Raw genomic sequence first — 24133 nt, forward strand, 5'->3', positions numbered from 1 at the left:
AGTTTTTTGGCTCAGTCTCGTAGGGGATGGATGATGATGGCATTTGTTAAGTGCTTACTATGTGCAAAGCACTGTTCTAAGCACTGGGTGGGGGGGGATACAAGGAGATCAGGTTGTCCCACGTGGGGCTCACAGTCTTAATCCCCATTTTACAGATGAGGGAACTGAGGGTCAGAGAAGTTAAGTGACTTGCCCAAGGTCACACAGCAGACATGTGGCGGAGCAGGGATTCGAACCCATGACCTCTGACTCCAAAGCCCGGGCTCTTTCCACTGAGCCAAGCTGCTGCTCCAAGCCCTGTCTTTTTAATAATAATAATAATGATAGCATTTAGTAAGCACTTACTATGTGCAAAGCACTGTTCTAAGCACTGAGGAGCTTACAAGGTGATCAGGTTGTCCCCTGAGGGGCTCACAGTCTTAATCCCCATTTTACAGATGAGGAACTGAGGCACGGAGAAGTGAAGTGACTTGCCTAAAGTCTCACAGCTGACACTTGGCAGAGCTGGGATTTGAACCCATGACCTCTGACTCCAAAGCCTGGGCTCTTTAATAATAATAATTATGATGGCATTTAGTAAGCGCTTACTACGTGCAAAGCACTGTTCTAAGCGCTGAGGAGCTTACAAGGTGATCAGGTTGTCCCCCGAGGGGCTCACAGTCTTAATCCCCATTTTACAGATGGGGAACTGAGGCACAGAGAAGTGACTTGCCCAAAGTCTCACAGCTGACAATCAGCAGAGCTGGGATTTGAATGCATGACCTGACTCCAAAGCCCGGGCTCTTTAATAATAATAATAATGATGGCATTTAGTAAGCACTTACTACGTACAAAGCACTGTCCTAAGCGCTGTCAAGCGCTTAGTACAGTGCTCTGCACATAGTAAGCGCTCAATAAATACGATTGATTGATTGACCTCTGACTCCAAAGCCTGGGCTCTTTAATAATAATAATAATAATAATGGCATTTAGTAAGCACTTACTATGTGCAAAGCACTGTTCTAAGGGCTGAGGAGCTTACAGGGTGATCAGGTTGTCCCCCAAGGGGCTCACAGTCTTAATCACCATTTTACAGATGAGGAACTGAGGCACAGAGAAGTGACTTGCCTAAAGTCTCACAGCTGACAATTGGCAGAGCTGGGATTTGAACCCATGACCTCTGACTCCAAAGCCCGGGCTCTTTAATAATAATAATGATGGCATTTAGTAAGTGCTTACTACATGCAAAGCACTGTTCTAAGCACTGATGAGCTTACAGGGTGATCAGGTTGTCCCCTCAAGGGGCTCACAGTCTTAATCCCCATTTTCAGATGAGGAACTGAGGCCCAGAGAAGTGAAGTGACTTGCCTAAAGTCTCACAGCTGACAATTGGCAGAGCTGGGATTTGAACCCATGACCTCTGACTCCAAAGCCCGGGCTCTTTAATAATAATAATGATGGCATTTAGTAAGCACTTATTACGTGCAAAGCACTGTTCTAAGCGCTGGAGGAGCTTACAGGGTGATCAGGTTGTCCCCCCAAGGGGCTCACAGTCTTAATCCCCATTTTACAGATGAGGAACTGAGGCCCAGAGAAGTGAAGTGACTTGCCTAAAGTCATACAGCTGACAATTGGCAGAGCTGGGATTTGAACCCATGACCTCTGACTCCAAAGCCCGGGCTCTTTAATGATAATAATAATAATAATGATGGCATTTAGTAAGTGCTTACTACGTGCAAAGCACTGTCCTAAGCGCTGATGAGCTTACAGGGTGATCAGGTTGTCCCCCCAAGGGGCTCACAGTCTTAATCCCCATTTTACAGATGAGGAACTGAGGCCCAGAGAAGTGAAGTGACTTGCCTAAAGTCACACAGCTGGCAACTGGCAGAGCTGGGGTTTGAACCCATGACCTCTGACTGTGTGCAGAGCACTGTATGGAGTTGAACCCACTGGACTGTGAGCCCACTGTTGGGTAGGGACTGTCTCTATACGTTGCCAACTTGTACTTCCCAAGCGCTTAGTACAGTGCTCTGCACACAGTAAGCGCTCAATAAATACGATTGATGATGATGATGACACCAAAGCCCAGGCTCTTTCCACTCAGCCAAGCTGCTTCTCCCAGAGGGCTTTCTCACCTTTGTGGGCGGGCGGGGGGGGGGGGGGGGGGGGAGATGTTATGCTCCCATTTTACAGATGAGGAAACCGAGACCTAGAGCGGCTAAGTGACTTACCCGAGCGAGCTGGCACAGCCAGGGCCAGAGTTGGCAGTCGAGCCTCCGAACCGGAGCCCGGCCCAACCCAAGGACTTTCTCGGTGCTCAGGGAGCAGCGTGGCTCAGTGGAAAGAGCCTGGGCTTTGGAGTCAGAGGTCATCATCACCATCGATCGTATTTATTGAGCGCTTACTATGTGCAGAGCACTGTACTAAGCGCTTGGGAAGTACAAATTGGCAACATATAGAGACAGTCCCTACCCAACAGTGGGCTCACAGGTCAGGGGTTCAAATCCCAGTTCTGCCACTTCATCATCATCATCATCAATCGTATTTATTGAGCGCTTACTATGTGCAGAGCACCGTACTAAGCGCTTGGGAAGTCCAAGTTGGCAACATCTAGAGACAGTCCCTACCCAACAGTGGGCTCACAGTCTAAAAGGGGGAGACAGAGAACAAAACCAAACATACCAACAAAATAAAATAAATAGGATAGATATGTACAAGTAAAATAAATAGAGTAATAAATATGTACAACCATATATCCATATATACAGGTGCTGTGGGGAAGGGAAGGAGGTAAGATGGGGGGATGGAGAGGGGGACGAGGGGGAGAGGAAGGAAGGGGCTCAGTCTGGGAAGGCCTCCTGGAGGAGGTGAACTTGTCAAGGAGCCACTTGTCAGCTGGGTGACTTGGGGCAAGTCACTTCACTTCTCTGGGCCTCGGTTCCCTCATCTGTCAAATGGGGATTAAGACTGGGAACCCCCCCGTGGGACAACCTGATCACCTTGTAACCTCCCCAGCGCTTAGAACAGTGCTTTGCACATAGTAAGCACTTAATAAATGCCATTAAAAAAAAAAAGCCCCAGGGGGCACCGGGCACCGCTGTCACCACCAAGCCTGGAATTGTTTCTGCTCCCTGGCCGGGACGGGATCCTTTTCCAGTCCTTCCGTTCTTGGGCAGGTTTGTGCGTCCGGCCCATCCTGCCCCTTCCCCATTGGGCCGCACTCGCGGTCAGGATTGCGTATCCCAGGGGAGAGGAGGGAGCTGGAGGATGCGGCTGCCAGAATCCAGGGATGGGGGAGATGGTCGGATCCGCCTAATTCCAAGGCCGGGACAGGGTGCTGAGGAAAGGGGGGAGGTGGGGTCCCTAGGCTCACCCCCCTGCCAGAGACCCTCTCCCCAGGGTGCCGACCCTGGAAGATGAGGGCTTCACTCAGTCGTATTTATTGAGCACTGTGTGCAGAGCACACAGTCCAAGTTGGCAACATATAGAGACGGTCCCTACCCAACAGAGAAGCAGCGTGGCTCAGTGGAAAGAGCCCGGCCTTTGGAGTCGGGGGTCATGGGTTCAAATCCCAGCTCTGCCAACTGTCAGCTGTGTGACTCTGGGCAAGTCACTTCACTTCTCTGTGCCTCAGTTGCCTCATGGGGATTAAGACTGTGAGCCCATCGTGGGACAACCCGATCACCCTGTAACCTCCCCAGCGCTTAGAACAGTGCTTTGCACATAGTAAGCGCTTAATAAATGCCATTATTGTTATTATATTAACAGCGGGCTCGCAGTCTAGCGGGTTCAACTCCGTACAGCGCTCTGCACACGGTAAGCGCTCAATAAATACGACTGAACGAACTCACGGGCAACACAAAGATGAGGGCGTGGGCGGGCGGGCTCTGAAAGAAAGTTGATTTTATTTTTGGCTTAAGAAATGCGTATTAGTGTCACGTTAGGGCTGCCGTCGTTGCTTAGAGGGGGCTAGCGGAACTAGAGGCTGGCGGGCGGTCTCTGCGAACGCGGGCCCAACCCCGGGCAGGTCGACCGCTCGCCCCCGCTGAGGGCGGGCGGAGGGGAACCGGGCCCCCCAAGGACGTGGAGCCTGGGGGAGCCCTCCCCGTAGTGGGGGTGGGGGGAGGGAACGGACACCCAGGCCGCAAGGTTTTACCAGATCACCGAGTCACGGGCCCCTACCCTGGCCCGGCCCGCCCCGACGGCCGGGGCAGGGAAGAGGGACGCGCGTCGGAGCCGACACCGTAGTCGGAACCGCTTCTTGACAAACCGGCCCCTGCCAACGTGTCCAGCCTGGCCCAGCAAGGGCAGGGGAGAAAGGGGGATTCCCGCCTCCGGGAAAATTCAGCGCCCACGCCTCCGGGCCTGCTCACGAAGGACGCGTCCGGGTGCCCGATCGGTGCCAGCAGGGGAGTTGGACGGCAGAAAGCGCGCGCTGACACGGCCCGGTCTCGTAAACGAGCCCTCCCACTGGCTCCGGCGGGAACGAAACTTACGAATCCCGGCGACGTTCCTGCCCACTGGACGCGGGCCGGCGGCACCAGCCGGCAGCGCTCCCAGGATGATCCCGGCCCGGCGACAGCAGTCGATCGGGACGACTTTGTCTCTTGCCGACTGCTGGGGGGACCGCGGCGCGCCCAGTTGGCTCCCGGGCCCAGGGCAAGCAGGTGGGGGAAGCGCTTCGCGTAGCAGAGAACTGGTCACAGGGGAAGGGGAGGCCACAGCCGGCCCCCAGGCCCCTGCCCTAGTTGCCCACTCCTGGAGCCTCGGCCGACGCAGGAGCCATCCACCCGGCCCCGCGGCGGAAGGACTGAGAGGCCGCCCAGCCAGGGCCAACTGGAAATGGCACCCGCTGCGTCTGGTTGTGCCTGATTGTGTGTGTTAGGCATCTACTGCTGGGGTTGGGGGGTGTGAGGGTGTTTGTGGGTGTTTTCATGGGTGCGGAACAGCTGCCAGGTGGAACCATCCATGTAGGCACATGTGTCGGGAGAGGCGTGAGCACGTGTGGGCGCCTGGGTGAGCAGGTTGTGTGTGGAGAGGTGCTTGTGTGGTGGCACGGTGGGGGGTAGAGAGGGGAGTGTGTGTTTGTGCGTGTGCCGTCTCAGCGGGTGGGCCCACGGATGCCGCAGCTCCGTGAGAAAGCGCGGCCGGATAAAGTGCCTTTTCCTAGGCCGGCGCAGAAATGGGCCACGTGGCCCGCGGAGGTGCCCGGTCCGGACTGGACCCGGGCGGGAAGAAGCCACGCGGGCACCCGGCCGGGGGGCACTACCCCACACACCCTCTGGCTCCCTACTGACCTAGCAGGGCCAGAGCGGGCCCCGCTCCCAACTCCATCCGAGCGGCCTCGCCAGAGGGAAGGGAAGGGCCGACCCTACCCCCGCCACCAGGCGCGGCCCGGTCTTTGGGAAAAGAAGGAATATCACTCCCGCGGCCCGGCGCCGTACAGGGCCCCCGCGCGGGTGGACGGTGGGGACGGGGAGGGGCGAAGCCTGCCCTCGGGCCCCTCAGCCCAGGACCCATGTTCGCTGGGCAGCTGGGGTGGGAGGGCGGGGAGAAGAAGGGAAGGGAGGGATGACATCCCAAGTTTCGTTCAGTTCCCGACGGCAGAGGGATCGCCACACCCGCCCCTGGCTCTCGGCTCCCGCCGACCCGTCCCCGGCCGGCCCCCGGCTTCCAGCCCCGGCCGTGGAGACGGTCGCCATCGTACGGAATCACGGATCGAGGGGGGCACCCGGCTTCGGGGGTCCCGCCCGGCCAGCTGGCGAGCGGCTAAGGCCGTCCCCCGCCCCCGCCGGGCCCCCTAGGAGACTCCCCCCAGAGTCAACACGTCAAAACAGATGTTGCACACGCGGACGGGCTTGTTCAGGTCGAACTTGATGATGGGGATCTCCTTGGTGGAGCACTTGTGGCAGAGGAGGCGGCCGCAGTGCCGGCTGCGGGAGGAAAGGGCAGGAAGGGCCGCTGGGGGAGGACGGCTGGCTCCCAAGGACCCCGGGGGGGGAGAGGGAACCGGCCCCGAGCTGGGAGGATCGGGGGGCACGGACCCCGAGACCCTCGCGGCGACCCGGAGCCCATGGCCCCCTCCGGGAACCGGCTCTAAGGCCGCCGGCCCACTCGAGCCGTGACGGAACGGCCCCCCCCTGCCCACCCGGGTCCTTGCCCCCGGACATCGGGGAGGTAGGGGCCGGGGGAGACGCCTTACCAGTGGTGTTTGCGCGTGGTGACGCCGAACTTGGCCGTGCACTCGTAACAGTTGGAGCCGTCGCACCAGGGCGGTTCCTTGGACAGCATGTCTGCCGGACAGCGTGGGAGAGGCCCCCCCCGCCGCCGCTCAGACACCCGTTCCGGCCCCCGCCGCCGCTCGGGCGCCCACTGCGCCCCGGGCCGCCGCCCCCCAAAGCCCGCCCGGGCAGACCCACCGAGCAGCCGGAACAGGAGCTGTTTGGTGGCCACCTGGAAGTTGAAGATGTTGACGCCCTGGTTGTTGTTGACCCCGAGGCGGGCCCCGGCCCGGACGATGGCCCGACACAGGTGGGCGTTGCCTTTCATGTAGGCCAGGAGCAGCACTGAAACACAGAGCCCGCGACACTTCACCTCCCCGCCCTGCCGCCCCTACCCGCCCTCCTGGCTGAGAACGCCCAAGCGCCGCCGGGCACCGCCCGCCCTCCCCTCACGGCCCCAGCCGGGCCCAGAGGGAGCGGTCCGGACGCCGCCGGGGGCCGCGGGGTCGCCCACCTGTGTTGCCTTCGGCGTCCGGCCGATCGAGAGGATACTCAGGCATGCACTCCAGGAACAGCTCGAAGATGGCCGCGGCATTCTCCTTGCCGTACTGGCCCAGGATGTGCATCGGAGACTGGCCGCTGGGAACACCGAGCGGGGTGGTCAGGCGCCCGCGCCCCCTCCGCACGGACACGGCCCCCAGACGGCCCCCCCGGGGCCGCGCTCACCGGAGGTTGAAGGCCTCGGCATCCACGGTGCACTCGGTCAGCAGGGCCCGGATGTTATTCAGCCGCCCGTGCATGACGGACAGGTGAAGCGCTGCGAAGGGGGGGGACCACGGTCCAACTCGAACCCACAGAGGCCCCGGCCGCCCTCCCGTCCCCCCTCCAGCCGCCCTCCGCAATCCCGGGCCTGGGGCCACGTCCTCTAAGCATCGCCCGGCTGCCCCCTCACTACTCCAGCCTGGCCGGGGGAGCTCCCCGAGGGCCGCCGCGGGCAAGCTCTCCCCCCACCGGGAACGGCGGCCCCCCCTTCCCCGGACGCTACCGTTGTTGCCGTTTTCATCGACGGCAGCGAAGTCCACCCCGTTCTCCAGGAGGACGGAGCAGATGGTGGGCAGGTCCTGCTGGGCGGCCAGGTGCAGGGCCGTCTGCCGGTGCTTGGTCAGCTCGTTCACCTTGGCCCCGGCGAGGAGCTGCGGGCCAGATCCAGCGGGAGTGTCACGGGGTGACGGACGTGAGGCGGGGGCGGGGGGGGGGGCGTGGACCGATCCCCTGGAGCCCCCCGGGGCGGCACCGTGCCCACCCTACCAGGTTGCGGACGATGATCTCCGACCCGGCCTGGACGGCGAGGTGGAGGGGGGTCAGCTTGGAGGCATCCTGGACCCGGGAGTTGACGTTGGCCTGGACGCTGATCAGGAAAAGCACGCTCTCGATGTCCGAGTTCTGCACGGCCACGTGGAGGAAGTTCCGCCCCTTGTTGTCCACCTGTGACCAGAGCCAGGGTCAGCGTGGAATTGGGAGCTTGGCCGGATCGGCCCGACCCTACTGTCCGGGTCCCTCCCTGCTGGGGGGCACACGGCTCAGGGGCTGCCCGGCCCAGCCGGCTGGAGGAGCATGCCACCGGGATGGGGCCTGGTTATAAGGCAGAAGGGAAGGTCTGCTGGTCTACGGCATGGACGGTGGTCTCCGGCCGCCTCTCCGTGGTGCCGTGGGAACGGGTGGCGTCTCCCAGGCTCTTGGCACCGCTCCGAGCTGGGCCGCCGGGCCCCGGAGTCCCCGGCGCCCCCCACGCACCTGCTCGGCCGCCCCCGGCTCCCGCTTGAGGATGGACTCGGCCGCCTTGTTGTTCTTGTACGTCATGGCGCAGGCGAAGGGCGTGAGCCCCTGGCGATCCCGGGCGGTCAGGCGGATGTCCGGGTGGGAGACCAGCAGCTGGATGATGACCCCGTGCTGGGTGCTGATGGCCACGTGGATAGGGGCTCGGCCCTCGGCGTCCTGTCCGAGGGAGGGGCGGGTTGCCGGCTCGGGTGGCCCACCCACCCCACCGTGTGCCACCACCGGAACAGCGGAAGCCCAGACCGGATGGGATGGCCTAGGGGACCACCCGCCCGGGCTCCCTTTTGGAACCGACGTGGCCGCAGGCTTCGCCGCATGCCAGCCTCATTCATTCAATCGTATTTACTGAGCGCTTACTGTGTGCAGAGCACTGTACTAAGCGCTTGGGAAGTCCAAGTTGGCAACATATACAGTCAGTCCCTACCCAACAGCGGGCTCACAGTCTAGAAGGGGGAGACAGACAACAAAACCAAACGTATTAACTAAATAAATAGAGTAATAAATACATACAAACATATATACATATATGCAGGTGCTGTGGGGAGGGGAAGGAGGTAAGGCGGGGGGGATGGGGAGGAGGGGGCTCAGTCTGGGAAGGCCTCCTGGAGGAGGTGAGCTCTCAGTAGGGCTTTGAAGCCTCGTTTCTGAGCCGCCCGGCCACGGCCGGAGAGGGGCTCGCGGGTCCTGGCGGCCGGCCCACGGAGACCCCGGGCACAGCCAGGCCCTTTGGGCTTAGGACCCTAGTCTCTGAAGCGGGCAGGAACACAGAGGCATTATAGGTCTTCAATCAATCAATCAATCGTATTTATTGAGCGCTTACTGTGTGCACAGCACTGGACTAAGCGCTTGGGAAGTCCAAGTTGGCAACATCTAGAGACGGGCCCTACCCAACGGTGGGCTCACATTCTAGAAGGGGGAGACGGACAACAAAACAAAACATATTAACAAAATAAAATAAATAGAATAGATATGTACAAGTAAAATAGAGTAATAAATACGTACAAACATATATACATATATGCAGGTGCTGAGGGGAAGGGAAGGAGGTAAGGCGTTTATATTAATGTCTCTCATTGCCACCCTGTTATATTGGACTCTCCCAAGTGCTTAATACAATGCCCTGCACACAGTAAGCACTCAATAAATACCACTGATTGATGACGAGGTTGAAAAGAGGTTTGTGTGAGCACAGAAATATGAATGCGACGCACTGTTGCGGCACCAAGACGAGCCCATCTAGCCGTTCAATTGAGATTAGTCATTTACTAGGAAAAAAAGGAGAGATGATGGGTCCGTGGAAAAGTGAGGGGACGGGAGGGGATGGTCCGTGCTGGGTCACTGGGGGAGAATTAGGGACGGAGGGGGGAGAGTCAGGAATGAGCGGAGTGAGTCAGGGGCGTGGGATGGTCTGTGCCCTGTCACTAGGGGAGATTCATTCATTCAATTGTATTTATTGAGCGCTTACTGTGTGCAGAGCACTGTACTGAGCGCTTGGGAAGTCCAAGTTGGCAACATCTTGAGACGGTCCCTACCCAACAGTGGGCTTACAGTCTAGAAGGGGGAGACAGACAACAAAACACATATTAACAAAATAAATAGAATAAATATGTACAAATAAAATAGAGTAATAAATACGTACGAACATATATACATTGCTAATGCAATGACCATCAATGGATCAAATGTATATTTTACCAATACTTTTTCAAAGTCACACCTGATCCGGTTTTCTAAATAGGGAAAGCTATTTAGCATTCTGTTATGCTTCAATTCAGTTTTTGCCTCGAAATAATAATAATAATAATGGCATTTATTAAGCACTTACTATGTGCAAAGCACTGTTCTAAGTGCTGGGGTAGATACAGGGTAATCAAGCTGTCCCACGTGGGGCTCACGGACTTAATCCCCATTTTCCAGATGAGGTAACAGGCACAGAGAAGTGAGGTGACTTGCCCAAAGTCACAATTGGCGGAGCCGGGATTCATTCATTCATTCAATCGTATTTATTGAGCGCTTACTGTGTGCAGAGCACTGTACTAAGCGCTTGGGGAAGTACAACAGACTTGGTAGGCACATTCCCTGCCCACAACCAACTTACAGTCCGTGGAGGGGGTTCGCCCGCTCACGATCATCAATCAGTAGTATTTCATTCATTCATTCAATCATATTTATTGAGCGCTTACTGTGTGCAGAGCACTGTACTAAGCGCTTGGGAAGTACAAGTTGGCAACATATAGAGACGGTCCCTACCCAACAGCGGGCTCACAGTCTAGAAGGAATTCTAGTATTTATTGGTAATGACTGCGTGCAGAGCACTGTATTAAGCACTTATTAGCTCCCACTTCCGCACAGGCGACTCCCCAATTTCCCGCTCCGGTCCCACCTTTCCTCTTGCCTCCAGGACAGGTCCACTTGGATGAACTGGAGAAGCAGCGTGGCTCAGTGGAAAGAGCCCGGGCTTTGGAGTCAGAGGTCACGGGTTCAAATCCCGGCTCTGCCAATTGTCAGCTGGGATTTGAACCCATGACCTCTGACTCCAAAGCCCGGGCTCTTTCCACTGAGCCACGCTGCTTCTCGGAATGTCCCTTTTGATACCAGGTGGGCAAACCTCAACCTAGCCCGATATCCCTACTTGTGTTACAGGACTAATCTTGGAAAAAAAAAAAGAACAATTTGGCCCAACCAAAGCTTGCTGTTATGTCCGGCCCCGGACTTCACTTAGGAGTCTCCACTTACAACAGGGGTGGAAAGGGGACGGGAGAGTTGGGGGGGCCACAGCTCAGTCGGGGATGGAGGGGAGAGAGTCGGGGGGTGTGGGATTATTATTATTATTATTATTATAATCGTATTTATTGAGCGCTTACTATGTGCAGAGCACTGTACTAAGCGCTTGGGAAGTACAAATTGGCATCACATAGAGACAGTCCCTACCCAACAGTGGGCTCACAGTCTAAAAGGGGGAGACAGAGAACAGAACCAAACATACCAACAAAATAAAATAAGTAGGATAGAAATGTACAAGTAAAATAAATAAATAGAGTAATAAATATGTACAACCATATATACAGGTGATGGTTGGGGTGGCGCGTGGAGGGTGTTGCTCAGGGGTAGGGACTGTCTCTATATGTTGCCAAGCGCTTAGCACAGTGCTCTGCACACAGTAAGCGCTCAATAAATACGATTGATTGATTGATTGATAGAGGCTCCCAGCCGAAGGCAGGCTGACCACCGCGGAGTCCCAGAAGTCCAGAATTCCCCGGGCAAACCGGGCCAGCCCCAGTTACCTGCGTGTTGACAGTGGCACCGAACTCCAGGAGGCACTGGACGGTCTCCTCCAGCCCCCAGGAAGCCGCCAGGTGCAGCGGCGTCTGCCCGTCCCGCGCCTCTTCCTCTCCTTCCCCGTTGGCCCCCGGCTGCCTGGCGCTGTTCACGTCGCACCCGCTGCGGGCAGATGCAGGACACGGGCACGGCTGGGGTCCCACCTGAGCTTGGGCCCAGGACGGGGAGGAAAGGGGCCAGCCGAGCCTCGTCCCTTCCTCCCGGGGGACAATCTGGCCCTCACTCCCGCGGCTCCCCGGGGCGGTCGCCTCCGAGACCAGGCCGCAGCCAGAGCCGCCCCGGGGGGAGCAGGGCGGGTGCCGGAGATGCCCAGCGGCTCCAGGCCACCACGGACGGGAAAAGATGCTCTGGGACACCGCAGAGGATGCAGCACGGCCCCCAGCCTTAGACACGCCCCAAGGAGCTCTAGAGGCCGGGCTCTTTGCCCACATCCTCCGCTTCGGAGACCACCAGACCCTCTGGGATGGCCCCCCGCGCCCAGTTCTGCTCGAGCCGGGGAAGGATGCCGCCCACACACCCCCCCGCCCCCCGGGACGGCCAACGGCCCCGGGCCCCGGACCTGCGGATGAGGAAGCAGGCCGTCTGCTCTCGGTTCTCGTCGATGGCTCGGTGCAGGAGGGTCTGCAGGCAGCCGCTGGGGCCCGGGCCCCAGCTCGTCGCATCACAGCCGTGGCGGACCTGGAAGAAGAGGAGGAGGAGGAGGATGACGACACCGGGATCACTGTAGACCGTTGATGCCAGCAGCCCCTCCTGGCATGGTCTTCCCCTCTCTCAGCCAAGGGGCAGGGCAGCCAGCGCAGGCCGGATGGGGATGTCTTCATCCCGTGGCTCAGTGGAAAGAGCCCGGGCTTGGGAGTCAGAGGTCGTGGGTTCTAATCCTGCTCTACCACTTGTCAGCTGGGTGACTTTGGGCAAGGCCCTTCACTTCCCTGTGCCTCCATTCCCTCAGCTGGAAAATGGGGAAGAAGACTGTGAGCCCCATGTGGGGCAACCTGATGACCTTGTATCTACCCCAGCGCTTAGAATAGTGCTTGGCCCATAGTAATCGCTTAACACATACCAACATTATTACTGAGCGCTCACCTCCTCCAAGAGGCCTTCCCAGACTGAGCCCCTTTTCCTCTCCTCCTACCCATCCCCCCGCCGTACCTCCTTCCCCTCCCCACAGCATCTGTATATATGTTTCTACAGATTTATTACTCTATTTTACTTGTGCATATTTATTAATCTATTAATTTTGTTAATGATGTGCACCTAGCTTTAATTCTATTTGTTCTGACAACTTGACACCTGTCCACGTTTTGTTCTGTTGTCTGTCTCCCCCTTCTAGACTGCAAGCCCGTTGGTGGGTAGGGACCGTCTCCATACGTTGCCGACTTGTACTTCCCAAGCGCTCTGCACACAGTAAGCGCTCAATAAATACGACTGAATGAATGAACGAATGAAGAGTGGGAGGAAGGAGGGTTTCGTAACGATTTTAATCACTCTGCGGCTAGCGGGTTGAGTCAGACCCAACGCAGAACAGCGAGCGCGGGGGGCTGCCACCATCCCCGGAGCCCCCCAGAGAAGCAGTGGTTCGAGCAGGGGAAGCTGGAGACCGGCGCCCGTGTGCCCGCATGTGCCCGCTCGGCGGAACCCCTCACCAGAGTGGACGCGATGTCTTCCAGGCCGTTCTCCAGCGCCAGCCACAGAGGGGGGTTGCCCTGTTCGTCGGGCACGGACATATCTGCCCCGCGGGTGCAGATGGCATCCACCACGAGGGGAAGCTGGTTCTTGATGGCCAGCTGCAGGGCGGTCTCGCCGTCCTGGGTTCTGGAGGAAGACAGGCAGGGGCCGGGCCCGTCGCACCCACGGTCCCGACGGGCCGGGTGGGCCGGCCCTGGGGGGGGAGGCGAGCTCCTTGCGAGCCCTACCCGGGTGTGGTGAGAACGCGCCTCCGGTTTCAGGTTCCGGGCTTCCCGTCTTGGGCGGGGGTGGCCCCTCTGCAGACACCGAAGCCACTGGGGGTGGTTTTGTGGGGGCTAAGGAGGGCGAAAGCCCCATCCAGTCAGCCGCCCGTGGAGCAGGCTACCACCCACTCATACCCCGGCTCCTGCCCCGCAAGCCTGAGTGCCTCCCGCCCCGTCCCAAGGCACGCCAGGGAAACGCAGACGCTCCATCCGAACCCTGGCTCGTGGAAGGCCGGGCCGGTTGGCTCAAGCGACCCGCTGAGACCCGGTACTCAGGGCCCCGGGGGCAGGTCTTCCACCGAGGGCCGGCCCGGCTCACCGGACGTTGATGTCCGCCTGGTGCTCCAGCAGGAAGAGAGCGCTCTTGCTGTCCTGCCGCCGGATGGCCATGTGCAGCAGGGTCTGCCCGTCCGACATGGGGTCGTTGATGGCCGCCCCCGAGCCCAGGAGCTGGGCTGCGATCGTGTGCATGCCTGCGAGACGCAAGCGGGGGACAACGAGGGGCAGGGTCAGTGCCACCCCCCCATCCAACCCCTGGAGCGGAAGCAAGGGGCCTCAGAAACGCCTGTCCCGCAGGTGTCCTCGTCCACGGGCGTCACTGGCACCGTCCCCGCATGGGGCGGGGAGAAAAACGTGGCCATCGTCCCGCCAGAAAACCAAGCCGAGCAACGGGAGAGTCTAACCACCAGCTACTCCGGCCTGATGGTCAGGGCCCTGGGCGTTTTTCTCGGGAGCAGGAGAGAGTGCTGCACCACCCCAAAGGCACCCAGGGCAAGATAAGGAGTGGAGCGTTCTCCTCGGCATCGGCAGCTCAAACGGAGGTCCCGGGGTCCCACCGCTGAGCCGCGGGCCCCTCCCCACCTCGCCACCGTCCACGGGGCCGGCGGCCCTCACCTGTCCACAGAGCCAGGCCGAGCACCGTCTGGTCCCTCGAGTCCTTCAGGCTGAAGTCCGGAATGATGTGCAGGTTGCTGGTCGCGTGAAGGGCGTTGGCTAAGGTTTCAGAAACACACACACACACACACGCACCATTAACTCTTAGCAGATGCCACACTCCTGCAGGCTACGTATTTTGGGGAACGAGGCACCCAACGCTGACAGGAAAGTGGGTGCCAGCGCGGGCCCCTGGGGTGAGAGGCCCAGCACCACCTCGATGAGAGGGCTCGTTCACCTGCTAAAGCCCCTGGGGGAGCAACTGAAGGCCGTGAGAACCGGGGGCTGTAATCTCAGCCCTCCCCGGCCTGCTTATTCATTCATTCAATCGTATTTATTGAGCGCCTTACTGTGTGGAGAGCACTGTACTAAGCGCTTGGGAAGTACAAGTTGGCAACATCTAGAGACGGTCCCTACCCAACAGTGGGCTCACAGTCTAAAGTCTGCTTAGAGGAAGGGCCACCCACTCATTCATTCATTCAACTGTATTTATTGAGCGCTTACTGTGTGCAGAGCACTGTACTAAGCGCTTGGGAAGTACAAGTTGGCAACATCTAGAGACGGTCCCTACCCAACAGTGGGCTCACAGTCTAGAAGTCTGCTTAGAGGAAGGGCCACCCACTCATTCATTCATTCAACTGCATTTATTGAGCGCTTACTGTGTGCAGAGCACTGTACTAAGCGCTTGGGAAGTACAAGTTGGCAACATCTAGAGACGGTCCCTACCCAACAGCGGGCTCACAGTCTAGAAGTCTGCTTAGAGGAAGGGCCACCCACTCATGCATTCATTCAATTTATTGAGCGCTTACTGTGTGCAGAGCACTGTACTAAGCGCTTGGGAAGTACAAGTTGGCAACATCTAGAGACGGTCCCTACCCGACAGTGGGCTCACTTCCCAGAGGGGATCTCCCAAAGCAAGCAGGGAGGCAACAGGTGAGCGTCAAGAGGGACGGACCAAGGACAGGGCGTCTAGGAGGCGGACTGACCGCCGGGCGGCCTGGCCGGAGAGCATGACGGTGCTCAGCAGCTTCTGTAATCCACTACGCTGGGCCAACTCAACTAGCTGATCCTGGCCGATGGAGCCTGGGGTTCAAGGAGGTGGGGCAGAGGAGAGGCAGGAGTCCCAGCCTGCTGTGTTGCCTCGGGCACATTGCTCAACCTCTCTGGGCCTCCGTGTCCTCCTCTGTAAAACGGGCACAAGCTCCCCGTCCTCTCTGTCTCTCTTCCTCCCTGAAGGCAGGGACCCGGTGCTCAGTCCGGAGTCAGGGCGGAGCCAGCTGGGCAACCCCGGCTGACCCCGAGCGGTCCCGGCCCCGGGTACCTTTCTGTTCCAGGATGACGGAAACCACGTCGGGGTGGTTGTGGGCGATGGCCACGTGCAGGGGCGTCTGCAGGAAGACGCCGTCGGCGGGGCCGGCGGGCGACGGGGCCTCCGTGGTCTGGACATTGGGGTTGGCGCCCTGCTGCAGGAGCTCGGCCGTCAGGCTGGACAGGCCGTGCCGGCAGGCCGTGTGCAGGGACGTCTCTCCCTGGGGGAGCGGGAGGAGACGCGAGGCCGTCACTTATTTCTGACGTCGTCTCCCAGGGCAGGCTCTGAGCGGGGCCTGGGCCTAACCTGACTGTCCTCTCCCAAACGAGGCGCGCTCAGCCAACACCACCAGTTGATCAATTGGGAGCCACCCCCAACGGGAGTTTGGGGATCGAGGCCAGGGCAGACTGGGGAGCGGGTCGCCCTGTTCCTGCCCCGAGACGGGCACAGTGGTGGGAGGCACTCTGATGGACCGGCTTCCACTCCCTTTTGGACTAAGGCCACCCCCAACCAACCCCACCTCGGGGCACTGGCATTCAGGGCCCGCTCCCGCTTACCCGTTTGTTCCGGTGGTTGACCTGCGCCCCGTTAGTGGCCAGAAAGAGCGCGGCAGCCTCATTCTGGGCCCCGGCGGCCCGCTGCAACAAGCAATTCCCTGGAGGAGGATTCGGACTTGAGTTCTGGGCCCTCTCCCCTGACGAGATCCCGTTCCCCTCAACCGAGGGGAGCGGCCCAGCCCGCACCCACCCCTCCAAATGGGCCCGGGACGTTCAGAAGGCAGCCGCCATAGGAGCCGAGGGTGACCGGGCCACCAGGCAGAGGACCCAAGGGTTGTGACATCACCCTTGCCCTCAAGGCGCTCCCCATCTATTAGACGTAGACCAGCTGATGGCAAGGAGGCAAGGAAGAGCAGAGAGACGGTTAGACGGACACATCAAGGAGGGGCTCGGGAGATCGAGCGTGGATGTGCATCTGCCCTAAGGGGCCTGGGGGAGGGTCTTGAGGGCACCAGGCTGAGCGGGTAGTTGGCAGGAGATGAAATCGGGGAAGATCTCCGGGAAGAGGTGGGATCTCAAGAGGCGTGGAAGACGGGGAGAGTGACGCTCCAGTGGATGTGCAGGGGGGGGAGGGAGGGAGTTCCAGTCTGGGTGGGAGAGTTGAGGATGCGAGCCCGGTGATTAGGCTAGCTTGGGACCAACTGGGAGTAATCAAGAGGGAGATGGCCGGTGGGAGGCCTTCACTCAAGGGTCGGGCATCTCAGTTTGAGACACTGAGGATCAGGTAATCGCCTAGGGCCCTGGGGAGGGGAGACACATCCAGAACAAGGACCCGGACAGCAGGAGGACAGCCTCAGGGACAAGATCGGGTCGGACCTTGTCGTTGGCCCAAGTTCCGGGGCCCTCAGTCCCTCTGCCGGGACCCGGCTCTGTCTCTGCGCCCTCCCTATTAGAGGACCGGCTCCCGGAGGGCAGGCACAGTCTCTTAGCCGTGCTGCTCCTTCTCCAAGGCCCAAGGCAGTGCCGGGCATGCAGCCGCGGACTCTGGGCCTCCTCGGCGAGAAAACTGCCTGAGAGCCTGCCAGAGCAGGCCCGAGGGGCCGCGCGGCACTAGGCCGGAGGCCGAAGGAACCCCGGGTCAGGGCCTGCATCGAGGCTTGCGTCCACCCTCACCAGTCACGGTGTCGGGGGCGTCCGTGTTGCTCCCGCGCTGGATGAGCCGGGCGGCGAAACTGTTCTCGTCGAAGGACGTGCCGTTCACCACGGGGGCGTCCTCGAAGGGGTTGACGGACGGGTCGGAGGACACCTTGATGTACTGGACGGCCAGCCACAAGGCCGTGCTGCCCTCGTGGTCCTTCAGCTCCAGGTCCAGCCTGGAAGGGCACGGGGCCCCGTCAGGGACACGGCAAGGACACGGCCGGCCCCCCGATCCTCCCGTCCGGCCCCGGGGCCCTCTGCTCCTTCCCGTTCCACCCCCATAGGGTCATTTCTACATTAGAGAGGAACCCTCCTCTGACCCTTGGGCCGGTCCCGGCCGGACACCCCCAAGGTCCGGGGCTGCCGACGGTCGCTAGGCCGGGGGAGGCAGGGATTCTCCAAGCCGACGGCCAGGCCATCTCGCCTCTCCACAACCCCCCGATACCTCTGGGCCTGAGGGCCAAGCGGGCCGACCACGGTCCGCACCGTTCTCCCCTCGTCTCTCTCGACTGCTCGCCCCCGGGGGCCCCCCCAGGCCCCGCTGATGCCCAGGCACTCGGTCAGTCCCCCTCTGCCCCTCTCCGGGCGCAGACCCACACCGTGGCAACGTACTGTTTGCACTGAAGCAGCTGGTTGAACACGTGTTCGTTCTGAGCCAGAATCGACAAGTGCAGTGGGGTCCTGGGCAGACAGACGACACTTTAGACGGGTCCGGCCAATTCCCCCACATCTGTAGGGGCGGCCCCTCCCGTCATGCTGCCCCAGGGGCTTTACACCCACTGGGCACCCCCATCGGCAACGAGTCTCCGGTGAACGGTCACCCACCCTTCCTTCCACCCCGGGAGGGGGACGCGGCTCACTCCAGCCGGCCCATTGGGGCGCAGAGGAAGCAGACCGGAGGGGTGTGAGGATCCCCCAAGTTGAAGGGGGGTAGGGGACAAGCGCCCCTCGGGAGCCCCACCCCGCCCACCTGCCCCTGCAGTCCTGCATGTTGGGGTTCGCGCCGGTGGCTAGGAGGGCTTCCGCGATCTGCGCCATCTCCGCCATGAGGTCCGCCGGGTGCTTCTTGGAGCTGTACGCGGCCACCAGGTGCAGGGGGGTCTCCTGGTCGGCCTTGGTGGCAGCGTTGACCAGGGCTCCGTGCCGGATCAAGAAGTCGGCGGCAAACCTGTCTCCTGGGGGGCGAAGCAACAGCACAGAGACAGACAATGACCCTCTCCGCCTCAAAGCCTTATTGAAGGCACATCTCCTCTGAGGGGCCTTCCCTGACTAAGCCCTCCTTTCCTCTTCTCCCACTCCCAAATCGCCCTGATTTGCTCCCTTTATTCATCACCCCCTCCCAGGCCCACACCACTTATGTCCATATCTGTCGTTTATTTATTTATATTAATGTCAGTCTCCCCCTCTAGCATGTAAGCTCACTGTGGGCAGGGAGTGTGTCTATACATTGCTATGCTGTACTCTGCCAAGCGTTCAGTACGGTGCTCGGCACACAGTAAGTGCTCAATAAATACTACTGACTGGTCGACAGAGGATGCCGCTCGTTCATTCATTCTGCTCGGCTCTGCCACTCACCTGCTGTGATGACCTTACCTTCTCGGTGCCTCAGTTTCCTCATCTGCAAAATGGGGATTTAATACCTGTTCTCCCGCCTGCTTAGATTCTGAGCCCTACTTGGGGCAGGGATTGCGTCCGACCTGACTCGTATCTACCCCAATCAGAGAAGCAGCGTGGCTCATTGGAAAGAGCCCGGGCTTTGGAGTCAGGGGTCATGGGTTCAAATCCCGGCTCCGCCAATTGTCAGCTGTGTGACTTTGGGCAAGTCACTTCACTTCTCTGGGCCTCAGTGACCTCATCTGGAAAATGGGGATTAAGACTGTGAGCCCCAAGTGGGACAACCTGATCACCTTGTATCCTCCCCAGCGCTTAGAACAGTGCTTTGCACATAGTAAGCGCTTAACAAATGCCATCATTATTATTATTATTAGAACAGTGCTTGACAGATACCATTTTAAAAAAAAAAAAGCCCAGGTCCTCCCCAGACCCAGACTCTCTCCCCTAGGCCATGCTGCTTCTCTTCATTTGACTCTTTATGAGCCCCAGCCCAGCCAGTGTCCTTCCAGAGCTTAATCCAGAGAAGCAGCGTGGCTCAATGGAAAGAGCCCGGGCTTGGGAGTCAGAGGTCATGGGTTCAAATCCCGGCTCCGCCAACTGTCAGCTGTGTGACTTTGGGCAAGTCACTTAACTTCTCTGTGTCTCAGTGACCTCATCTGTAAAATGAGGATGAAGACAGCCCCACGTGGGACAATCTGATCACCCTCCCCACTGCTTAGAACAGTGTTTTGCACATAGTAAGCGCTTAACAAATGCCATCATTATTATTATTATTACTACTCATCAGGGGCAGGCAGAGGTCATGCCTCACGTCTCTCTGGCCAGGATCAGGCTTAGGGAGGCCACCCGGGCACCATTTCAGAGACTCCTATCACCCAACCCACTTGGCTTCAGCTAGTGAGCCTCTTTCGAGGGGAGTTGGAGCCCCAACTCCGCGGACTTCCATTCCTCCTCCTCCTCCGGCCCTAAGTCCATCCCATTTGAACTTCGACCCCGATTCGATTTGTACTTCCCAAGCGCTTAGTACAGTGCTCTGCACATAGTAAGCGCTCAATAAATCCGATTGATTGATTGATTGATTCATCCCACAGCCTCTTGCTCGCCCCTCCGCTCCCAACTGTTCTTACTCCCGAGCCGATCTTGTTCCCATCCCCTCTCTGGAGACACTTCTATTCGTGAGAACGCCTCGATTTTCCCATCACACTCCTTCGCATTCGGACTCGCAGCCGAAGCCAACCTTGCCAGCCACCAGGCCGGTTTCCTTGCCCAGCTCTGAGGCAGGAATGATGAAGGGAGCCAAATGCCCACCGGCGGCCTTTTCTACTACGGTCTCAAACACTCCTCACCCTGGGCGAGGGGGCCGCTGGCTACTTGCAAGCTTGTCAAGCAGGCTCTCGTAGGGGCGGACAAGCAGGAATTATTTCTTGGAGAGCGCCGGAGGGGACGTTGGCCCCGTGAATCCATAGGAGGATTCTCGGGACCATTCGGGAGCAAGGTCTGTCGGGAGAAAGCTAGGCAGGCCCCTGCTTGCTGCTCCTTCCTGACCAGACAGGACTGTCACAAGAGGAAAGGTTGTTGCCTAGTGATCCAGTGGCAGGAGCCCGGGCTTTGGAGTCAGAGGTCATGGGTTCAAATCCCAGCTCCGCCAACTGTCAGCTGTGTGACTCTGGGCAAGTCACTTAATCAATCAATTGTATTTATTGAGTGCTTACTGTGTGCAGAGCACCGTACTAAGCGCTTGGGAAGTACAAGTCGGCAACACATAGAGACAGTCCCTACCCAACAGCGGGCTCACAGTCTAGAAGGGGGAGACAGAGAACAAAACCAAACGCACCAACAAAATAAAATAACTTCTCTGGGCCTCAGTTACCTCATCTGTAAAATGGGGATTAAGACTGTGAGCCCCCCATGGGACAACCTGATCACTTTGTAACCTCCCCAATGCTTAGAATAGGGCTTTGCACATAGTAAGCGCTTAATAAATGCATTATCATTATTATTATTAAGTAGGAGGGAGAATGGGTATTTTTAATCCCCATTTTACACTTGAGGACACTGAGGCCCAGAGAAGTTAAGTGACTTGCCCAAGGTCACCCAGCAAGCAATTAGTAGAGCCAGGATTAGAACCCAGGTCCTTCTGATTCCCAGGCCTATGCTCTTTCCACTAAGCCATGCTGCTTCTCTGTCCAGTCTCGTGAGCCTGCTGTTGGGTAGGGACCGTCTCTACATGTTGCCAACTTGCACTTCCCAAGCGCTTAGTACAGTGCTCGGCACACTGTAAGGACTCAATAAATACGATTGAATGAATGAATGACTTCTGCATTTGCTGAATGAATGGAGCTCTGTCTCGTTTTCTCCACCCAGCTAAAAGATCAGAGAGATCTCAGGCTGAACGTTACACGAGGCCACCTGACTCGGGACGTCAAGTCAAACCACCAGAGAGCCGCCAAGCCAAGGACGCTCATATCCTCCCGCTGCCTCGTCCCTCCCCGGGGACGTCGGCCGGGATCGGAGAGGTCGATGACGCCCTCAGGGTGGTCCAGGAGGGAGGGAGATGGTCAGGGGGTCTGCCGCCTGGGATCAGTGGCCTCTCCCGGGCTGCCTCCTTACCTCTCTGGATGGCTCTGTGCAACAGACTCCAGCCCCCCTTGTCCATCATGTCCACATCTGCCCGGTGGTTGACCAAAGTGGTGGCGATGCTGTCCAGTCTCCGCGCCAGGGCCAAATCCAGCGCCAAGTCTCCATTGGGGTCCAGCTCATTCAGCTTCCCGGGCAACTGGATGGACGAGCGTGGTGTGAGGGGAAGGGCAGGCATAGGGAATCCAGTCCCCTCCACCACCACTCCCCGCTGGACTTTCACTCATTCACCCAATATATTTATTAAGCACTTAGTGTGTGCAGAGCACGGTACTAAGCACAATACGGCAATAAAGAGCGACAATCTCTGCCCACAATGAGCTCACAGTCTAGAGCGGGGAGACAGACAGACTTTCCTCCCCGGGATCAGGCCGAGTTTCAGAAAACAGAAGAAGTCTCAAACTCTGGAAGCGTTTCTCGGCACCCCCAACGTACAATCATCTTCTGGAGGAAGGAGACGCGGCCCAGGGAGGGGAGAAGGGCAGGGAAGTGGTGCTGATGGACTGGAGCCTATTTCCCCACCACTGCCAATTACAGTGTCTTTCTCAGTCTCTCCCTCCCTGCCTCCTTCCCTCCGATCACAGTTTCCCAATTTGCTCCCTCCTCGTCTTCCCCCTTGGAAATTCAGGCTGAGCCCCAAACAAGTTCCGTCTCCCAAGCATCGCCGTGCCCCCAATTTCACCCGGCCGTTCCCCTGGGGTCAGTGGTGCCTTGGAGAGCCGGCCACTTCCCGCCGGTACCTGGGAATCCATCTCGATGAGATAGAGGAAGACCACGTCCTCCCTCTCCACCCTGATGGCCTTGTGCAGCGGGAAGTCGGTCTTCCACTTGATCATCTTGTAGAGCAGCTGGGCGCTCATGCTGCTGAAGTCCTCCTTGCGCAGGTCATCCTGGGGGACGGGACCAGAGCGGAAAATCCGAATGGCCGGCGGAAACGACAGCCGGACCGGGGTCAGAGAGGGCCCCCTCTAGACTCCCCTGTACAGCGTTCCCCTCTGAACTGTAAGCTCGTTGTGGGCAGGGAATGTGTCTCTTTACTGTTCTATTGTATTGGTTCTGTTCTCTGTCTTCCCCTTTTAGACTGTGAGCCCACTGTTGGGTAGGGACTATCTCTATATATTGCCAATTTGTACTCCCCAAGCGCTTAGTACAGTGCTCTGCACACAGTAAGCGCTCAATAAATACGATTGATGATGATGACGATGATTCATTCAATCGTATTTATTGAGCGCTTACTGTGTGCCGAGCACCGTACTAAGCGCTTGTGAAGTCCAAGTTGGCAACACATAGAGACGGTGCCTACCCAACAGTGGGCTCACAGTCTAGAAGGGGGAGACAGAGAACAAAACAAAACATATTAACAAAATAAAATAGAATAAATATGTACAAGTAAAATAAAGAGTAATAAATCCGTACAAACATATATACATATATACAGGTGCTGCGGGGAAGGGAAGGAGGTAAGGCGGGGGGGGGTGGAGAGGGGGAGGAGGGGGAGAGGAAGGAGGGGGATCAGTCTCGGAAGGCCTCCTGGAGGAGGTGAGCTCTCAAACTGTACTCTCAAGCGCTTAGTACAGTGCTCTGCACACAGTAATAACTCAATAAATACGATTTTCGGACTGACTGGGCCTCGATCGGCCGCCTCAAGCCCTTCCCCGGGGGGCAGAGGGAGGAGCCTCTGGGATGCCCTCACTCGCTTCCGCACTCTTGTCCGCCCAGGAACGGGTCCTGGAAAAGGCACAGGCCCCGGAGTACCATCCTCCCAATTCCAAGAGGGAGGACGGGACGGCGGCAGCGAGGAGGCGGGGGAGGGGGAGGCCGTTCCCACCCAGGGCTCACCCAGTGACTGGCGATGATCTCTGCGCAGTAGTTGACCAGCGTGCTGGCATTCAGCTCCTCGGCCGTCTGATAGAAACGGATGCAGTTCCTCACGTTCACCAGGGACATAACCCCCTTCTCGCACCTGTCGGAAAGAGGACCGTCAGTCACGCCGGACCCAGAGCGACGCCCCCCCTTTCCCTCCCCCTCCACCTCTTCTTCTGTCACCCCCACGGGCCACCTTGGTCCTCGCTCCTGCCGGGGCGCCACGGGCCCGAGTGCAGAAATCCTGACCTTCCAGAAAAGGGACGTGTCAGTCGTAACGGTCCGGGCAGGGTGGCCGCGACTGCGCCCCAGCCCCCTTGGGCCCTCGACTGTCGAACTACCCCAGCCGCGGTCACTCCCGCACCGCGTAGGTGCCCGCTCCCCTCCCTCTACTGCAAAGCAAAGCTCCAGCGGAGCCCGAGTCACCGGCAAATCATCTTCAATCGTATTTATTGAGCGCTTACTACGTGCAGAGCACTGTACTAAGCGCTTGGGAAGTACAAATTGGCAACATATAGAGACAGTCCCTACCCAACAGTGGGCTGACAGTCTAAAATTGACGAAGAGGAGGGCGGATTCTGTCAGGTTTCAGAGTTTGGGGTCATTCATTCATTCAATCGTATTTATTGAGCGCTTACTGTGTGCAGAGCACTGTACTAAGCGCTTGGGAAGTACAAGTTGGCAACATATAGGCAACTTACCTCCTTCCCTTCCCCACTGCACCTGTATATATGTATATATGTTTGTACATATTTGTTA

At 58.5% G+C, this 24133-nt stretch overlaps 2 protein-coding genes across 2 annotated transcripts in view; one reads left to right on the forward strand and one right to left on the reverse strand.

Annotated features, from left to right (window-relative positions):
- Positions 1-3246: 3246 nt before the first annotated feature.
- On the forward strand, positions 3247-5275 carry LOC119939096. Its single transcript, XM_038758857.1, has 5 exons — positions 3247-3280; positions 4007-4086; positions 4228-4387; positions 4422-4646; positions 5160-5275. The coding sequence occupies exons 1-5, from the start codon at positions 3247-3249 to the stop codon at positions 5273-5275; spliced, it is 615 nt and encodes a 204-aa protein (XP_038614785.1).
- Positions 3865-24133, reverse strand: part of ANKFY1 (ankyrin repeat and FYVE domain containing 1) — a 29016-nt gene continuing 8747 nt past the window's right edge. The window contains exons 5-25 of the mRNA XM_038759117.1: positions 23351-23474; positions 22252-22401; positions 21485-21650; positions 18231-18435; positions 17873-17941; positions 17237-17436; positions 16124-16221; positions 15579-15786; positions 14219-14317; positions 13644-13797; positions 13019-13187; positions 11935-12053; positions 11321-11477; positions 7995-8195; positions 7509-7685; positions 7246-7393; positions 6927-7017; positions 6715-6839; positions 6399-6545; positions 6182-6272; positions 3865-5912 (exon numbers count right to left, since the gene is read on the reverse strand). Of these exons, the coding sequence (XP_038615045.1) occupies positions 5780-5912; positions 6182-6272; positions 6399-6545; positions 6715-6839; positions 6927-7017; positions 7246-7393; positions 7509-7685; positions 7995-8195; positions 11321-11477; positions 11935-12053; positions 13019-13187; positions 13644-13797; positions 14219-14317; positions 15579-15786; positions 16124-16221; positions 17237-17436; positions 17873-17941; positions 18231-18435; positions 21485-21650; positions 22252-22401; positions 23351-23474 (3031 nt within the window). The 3' untranslated portion in view covers positions 3865-5779. The remainder of the gene's footprint in view (positions 5913-6181; positions 6273-6398; positions 6546-6714; positions 6840-6926; positions 7018-7245; positions 7394-7508; positions 7686-7994; positions 8196-11320; positions 11478-11934; positions 12054-13018; positions 13188-13643; positions 13798-14218; positions 14318-15578; positions 15787-16123; positions 16222-17236; positions 17437-17872; positions 17942-18230; positions 18436-21484; positions 21651-22251; positions 22402-23350; positions 23475-24133) is intronic.

Source organism: Tachyglossus aculeatus, chromosome 17 (genome assembly GCF_015852505.1).
Source record: "Tachyglossus aculeatus isolate mTacAcu1 chromosome 17, mTacAcu1.pri, whole genome shotgun sequence".
In the NCBI taxonomy this organism is placed as follows: domain Eukaryota; kingdom Metazoa; phylum Chordata; class Mammalia; order Monotremata; family Tachyglossidae; genus Tachyglossus; species Tachyglossus aculeatus.

Excerpts from the sequence above, each read along its gene's own strand:
- LOC119939096 (XM_038758857.1), top strand. The coding sequence starts at position 3,247 with ATGCGGCTGCCAGAATCCAGGGATGGGGGAGATG. Across the intron at positions 4,087-4,227 it reads AGCCTGGGGGAGCCCTCCCC|TCGGAACCGCTTCTTGACAA; the intron begins GTAGTGGGGGTG and ends CCGACACCGTAG. Across the intron at positions 4,647-5,159 it reads CCCGGGCCCAGGGCAAGCAG|AAATGGGCCACGTGGCCCGC; the intron begins GTGGGGGAAGCG and ends AGGCCGGCGCAG.